The following is a 6,000-nucleotide window of genomic DNA, read 5'->3' as shown; positions in this document are numbered from 1 at the left end:
GGAACAATGAATTAAAGTTTCTCTATTGGCTTTTAAAATAAAACTTTAAATTAATCAATACATTTATTTGAAAAGCAAAATCTTAAGAATGATTAAAATAAATGTTAAAAGCTCTTAAAGTCTATTTATTTACTTAAAAAGCAAACCATTCGATAAATTTATAAATATATTTAAACAGCAAGAATATAAGAATTTAAAGCAAATACTTATATATGGTACGACAATGTATTGAGAATGTAAAAGAAAGATTATAAAAATGCATTTAATTCAATTAAAATAATTCAATGTTTGTTAAAAAATAAATTATAAATGTAAATGCATGCATAAAAGAATGTCTAAATGAATAATAGATGTAAATAGTTAAAAAGTGCTGGAAAAAATTAATAAGTAAATTTTTCTTAAGCTCATAAAATTTTAAAAGAACAGTATGAAATTATTGTACAATTTAAAAATTAAAATGTAAAGCTTAATTGTTGACAAGCAGTATAAAATTTCCACAAGTGCATTGGAATTCGACGGTTATTTTTTGAAATTCAAATTTGACTCGTTACTCTTTCTGACTCCCAATTTCTCTTTGTAAATATTTTTCACCTTTCTCTCAAAGTTTTTGTAAGCACTTAGAGAGCAAAGGAATTCCGGTTGTAACTCCGAAAATGTTGTTTATGTGCTTAATGCGCAGACTCACCACTTTTGCCGGCAGGATTCAGCAACAAATGTTTATGCTCAGGTCTGATAATAAACAAACTTGGCTGGGACCAGATAATATATGGGTTTTAGACAGAATACATTTTAAGTTACTTAAAAATAAAGCAATATAAGTTAGTAATTTAGTGTATAAATTAGCTTTAAGGTTTTTAAATATATTTATAATTTTATTAAGCAATTACTTATTGGTTATAAATGTATTTAAGTGTATAAATAAATCAGAGGCACGTTTTGTATATAGTATGATATTTTGGCTGATATGATTTCTTATCACTAGACCCGTCCAAGTTCCCTTACATATATTTACTGCCTCTCTTTTCCTCGGGTTTTCCCCGCTCCAAAACAGCTGATTTCCCTGCAGGAATTCACTCCGAAAAGTTTCCTTCGCTTTCCCCAGTCAAATTACGAAAAGTCCGAGCCACAACGAAGTGCGGAATTCACCACCCCAGCGAACATTGCTGTGGACTGTTCTCGGTCTCTGGTGCTAAGGAACCCCCATATCAACTTTCGGCATCGGCTCAGCCGTTCAGTTGAGTTTTGGTTACTGCCGCCAACGGTTTGCGAGCCGAAAAGTGAGCGCGTGTCGAGTTTTTTGGCGATTTTTGGTTCTTGGGGCCAAACATAAACAAACGAAGTGCGATTTTCCTCGGAATTCAGCTAATTGATATCACACGGACATGGGCCGGCTAGACTTTGGCCAATTTTGGCCTGGCCAAAATGAAGCGAAAGCATTTGAGCCGCAAAATACAATGTGAACTTCAGGGGAAATGTAACGAATTGTGTGTAAAAAATCAAGCAACACGAATATATATATATTTATAGTATATATATATATATATTTATAGTATATATATATATATATATCTAGATCCCTGTGGGAGTTTTGCTCCCTGAGTTGAGTGTGTGTGCCAGTGAGTGTCGGTGTCTGGGCAAATAAATGCTCTTGCTACGCTTTTTTAGCCAGTTTATCTTAAGGCGAAATACTGTAAAAAATTGTAAAATGGATTTACGTTTCGTATTCATCGTTTTCCTGCTCAAGTGGACCCATGCACAAGGTAAGCTGGACTACAAAAAAATAGAATATATATATAAAAAAAACCCATCCTGGTCATGGATTTCCTTCCTTCCTTTCTGGGTGTTTGAGTTTGCCTGGCATTTTCTCTGTTTGTGCAGCTGCCACAAAAAAGGGGGTGTACTCGGGGTGCAATTGAAGTGCAATTCAGCCGGCCTGCAATTGCAAATATTCCATAGAAAATTGCTCAACAGAGGGAGAGAGAAGTGCAAGCTCGTGAATGTATGACATTTGTATGGCTGTGCGATCCCGTAATGAGTTGCATTTAACTCATCCAACATCCAGCAGGCAGCAGGCAGCATTCAACATTCAACCTCACTTGGCCGAGAAGTTTTGGGAGCCCGGCATATTTATGATGATTGCCGGCAGGTGTTGAATGGGCACAAAGCTACGAGCTGGATTCCGAATGGAATCCCTGCGATTTCAGACTCGAATGCATATGAATGCTGGTTTATTGATACGCTAGGTTGTCTGGGAATCTGCATTCGAGAGTCAGTCTTGTCCCAGATAGAAAAATATTTGGGATAAGTACATTTCTGTATGTGCCAAGTCAAGAATAAGGTGTACTTAGATAGGATATATGCATAATATATTTATTATTTAAAGGCATTTGTATTTATTTCTATTTTTAATTTATCCAAGTTCTAAATGGGATAAATAATAGCAGATAGTTATGTTTTCTTTTGATTTTTGAATGATTTATTAATTTAAAACTAAATTCAGTTTCTATTTATCTTTGTTTTTTTTAATTCCAAGTTTGGGTTTCCATGAACGAAACTTTGATTAATATTAAAAAAAAATAAATTAATAAACAAACAACTTTATTGAATTGTAACATTTTTGATAAAACAAGTGTGCACTTAAAATTAAAGTTAGGTATAAATAGTATAGATGGATATACTTAACTTATTTTAAATTAATTTCCAAAATCAAATACTAAACATTTGTCATCATTTATACAGCTTAGCTGCAATGAACATTCTGAATTTATATCCCTGCTCATCCAACCTAAACATAACTTAAGTTTATTTGCCAGATTAGCATATATTTCCTGATTTGCATTTATTGGCCCAAACTGCTTGATAACTTCGAGGCATTGCCAGAATCATTTCATCCGGCCAAACATACTTAAACGCAATGCATTGATTACTTCCTCCGCCGCAAAAACTTTTGCCAACTATAATTCATAACTCTTGCTTATCTCACCATTAAGTTGTAGCCATCAAATGGGAATACTCGTATGTGGAAAACTTTTATGCCAGACGCAAAACAATTTCCGCAGTTTCCACACGCCCAAAAGCAAATTAGTGGAAAATGTTTTTGGCTAGAAACGAGGACGAGATGGGGATTCCCCTTGGGCTGCCTAACTAACCGAAATGAGTATGAATTCGAGTCGTGGGCCTGAATGCTCATACTCAAAGTACTCAGGGCCATGACTCAAGCGGACTGCTTCTGTTGTATAAAATATGCGCATTTAATAAGGGCCTTCCCACTACACTCCACCAAAAGTGAACGGAATGAATATGTAAATGTTGTTCCAAAAAAAAAAAAGAAAAACGACCACAAATGATACAAAAGATATTTCATATTTTCCGTAGGTGTATACTCATGGTAGATGTGTGTACATTCCCATTTTTGCTGCTGTTGCTGTTCAATTTGCGTTCTTTACGCTTGGCTCTCCTTTTTTGGTTAAGGGCATTTTTATTATGTAGTTCATGCATGTAAACGAATTCAATTGAATAATATCCTGTCATTTTGTTGTTACATCCTCTTCGGGCTACCCATTATCCCCCCTTATACCACCCACCGCGAAAAACTCCCCTCGTTTGGCATGTCAAAATTTTTATCAGCGCACAAAATCCGCAAAATGCAGGATGAAGGATATGGAGGAGTAAATAAATAAATCCCGACAACACGCGTGTTCCTGCTCCCGTATATCTTGCTCCCTTTCCCACACACTCACTGACCCGCTCCCTCTGTTTTTTCCACTCTGAAAAGTATGCAATAAATTTTGGAGCAAAAAATATATTGGCATTTTAGTGGGTTGCTTGGATCCGCTCCTCTGCGTGTGTGCGGTGTGTCCAATAAAAGAATATTAAATTCTTTGGGCAAAGATTTTTCTTTGAGTTAATTTAATCACACCTCTGTTGTCGGCAGGGCTTACAGCTTTTTTCAGGAGCACAAAGTATTAAAATTGTAAATCAAAATAAATATTTCGAGTACTAATGCTTTAGTTAAACAAATATTTATATGAAACGGATTCTGTTTATAATTTAAAAAGTACTAAAATTATATAAACAATACACAAAATTCAGCTAGACCGTATGAATTTCGTCACTATTTGCTTTTACCTATTTCTTGCCATATCTGTTACATCCTTTGGCCCAATTTGTATGCCATTTTCGCATAACGGCTCCCAGTTGTTTGCCATACTTTCCGTTTCTCAACTTTCCTCAACTTTGCTTAATTTATAAATTATGCATTTTGTAGACTACGTTACCAGGCAATTATCATTTTCCTGGGAAATTGCTGTTCCGCTTGTTTTTGTCTTTCGCTCATTTTTGTTTCGGCCCCCCGAAGAAAGTAGGCTACGCAAAATTAATTTTTTCTGTATGTTTTTGCCTCTGTGTGTGTGTGTGTGTAGTATTTCCCCGGCATGTGCGTGTGCTTATTTATTTGGCTGGGACTCAAGAAAAGGACTACACTCGGTTGTCTTATATTTTTGGGCCTCGTGCCTAGCGGCGGCCAAAAGCAAAGGGCATAAATTTATTTGGCAAAAACACAGGAGTAGAGCCAGCAGTAGAGCCATCTAAGGAAAAAAGTTTTGCAGACCGGAATATTAATGAGTATTTAACCTAAATTGTTGCTGCCTTTGATAAGTGCCATGAAATATTCCCCATGTAGCCATGCCGAATCTATTTTTGCCCTTTAACCCTGCGGCATCAATGGCAGACAGCAAAACTTGCCATATCTCTACGGAATGTGTGGAGGGTCTTCCCTTGCGTTGCTCAGGCATTAAATTACTTTAAAAATACGTGGGTGGGGGAGAAAGGGTTAAATTATTTTAGATGCCGATGCCAGAACGAACCCCAGCGTTTTGCCTTTAAGACTTTTCTACCAAATAACTCAAAGGACCTGCCTTGAATTTTGCTCTTTTCCGACTTCGTTGTCGGTGCCCAGGAGAATAGGTATTATTTGGCCAGACTCGAGTTAATTGAAAAGGCGAAGGTATTTATTCCTAAAGGGAAAAGGACCTGGCCAGCCCAGTAATAAAGTAATATGGAATTAATTTGCAGTCTATTAAATATATAGAAATATTTTAGAAATTGACAGCCAGCTGGAAAGGAGAAAATATTTACTTGGGAGCTTATCAAACACAGTGGTAATTGACTAGACAAAATTAAGGCAAGCAAAAAAAGGGTTAAATAAAGAAAAAGCATTACAAACATTTCTGAAAAAATGAGAATTAAAATGTATTTTGTTCTAATTTTTTTATTGTAAAGTGGGGCTTTATGATTTAAAATGATTTTATTACATATTCTATTTAAACCAAATATTTCAAAAATATTTGGCTAAGTTAACATTACACTAATTTGAATTTCCTTATTGTTATGTATGGCTCTATTACTTAAACCTATTTTATTCCATTAAAACAAAACTTTTAAAAAATATTTGACTTAGTTTAAATTACACTAACTATTAATCTGTATATTTTAGTCAATTGCTACTGCTTGTACACACAAAATTTCCATCCAAAGCAATTACCAGTTTCCAGTTGTATTCACAACGTTGGTCCTGTCAAATTGTAATTTATCTTAGCCTTAGGCCAAAGGACCATTCAGGCAGATAGTCCTGTATAGTGGATGCACAGAGACACACACACGAGGGAAAATTTTAATTAATTTATGCATCAATTGAACGGCTGTCATAATACAAATAAAAGAGATGCGCACACACGGATACTTGTTTATTTGTTTGTTGGGGCAAACGCACTAAGCAAACAATGTCCACAAAAGGACATGCAGGATATGCCATTGAAAGCGAACTCATAATCGCCATATTTTGATTAAGTTAATTAAGCGATTTCTCGTCCTTGTTTTCTGTGTGTGTGTGGGTTTTCGGACCAATGCTAATCCAAATTCTCCTGCCATCTTTGCGATTACCCGCTGAGCTTCAAGTGTTTGCCATGTGAAAACATAATTCATTTCATTATTATCCGAACT

The 6,000-nt window shown here is 35.4% G+C and overlaps 1 protein-coding gene across 2 annotated transcripts in view; it reads left to right on the top strand.

Annotated features, from left to right (window-relative positions):
• Positions 1 to 1,230: 1,230 nt before the first annotated feature.
• The window catches only part of LOC108147982 (roundabout homolog 2), a 48,447-nt gene continuing 43,677 nt past the window's right edge, over positions 1,231 to 6,000 (top strand). The window contains exons 1-2 of one of the 2 annotated variants that reach the window (XM_017274792.2): positions 1,231 to 1,484; positions 1,574 to 1,760. In XM_017274792.2, coding sequence (XP_017130281.1) covers positions 1,643 to 1,760 — 118 coding nt within the window. In that variant the 5' untranslated portion in view covers positions 1,231 to 1,484; positions 1,574 to 1,642. Of the gene's footprint in view, positions 1,761 to 6,000 lie in introns of both variants that reach the window. The other variant, XM_041710342.1, reaches the window with a different exon arrangement.

The sequence above is a fragment of the Drosophila elegans genome, unplaced genomic scaffold (genome assembly GCF_018152505.1).
Source record: "Drosophila elegans isolate 14027-0461.03 unplaced genomic scaffold, ASM1815250v1 contig_814, whole genome shotgun sequence".
Classification (NCBI taxonomy): Eukaryota; Metazoa; Arthropoda; class Insecta; order Diptera; family Drosophilidae; genus Drosophila; species Drosophila elegans.
Note: the sequence above shows the minus strand (reverse complement) of the source record. Positions and strands in the feature narration are given on the sequence as shown.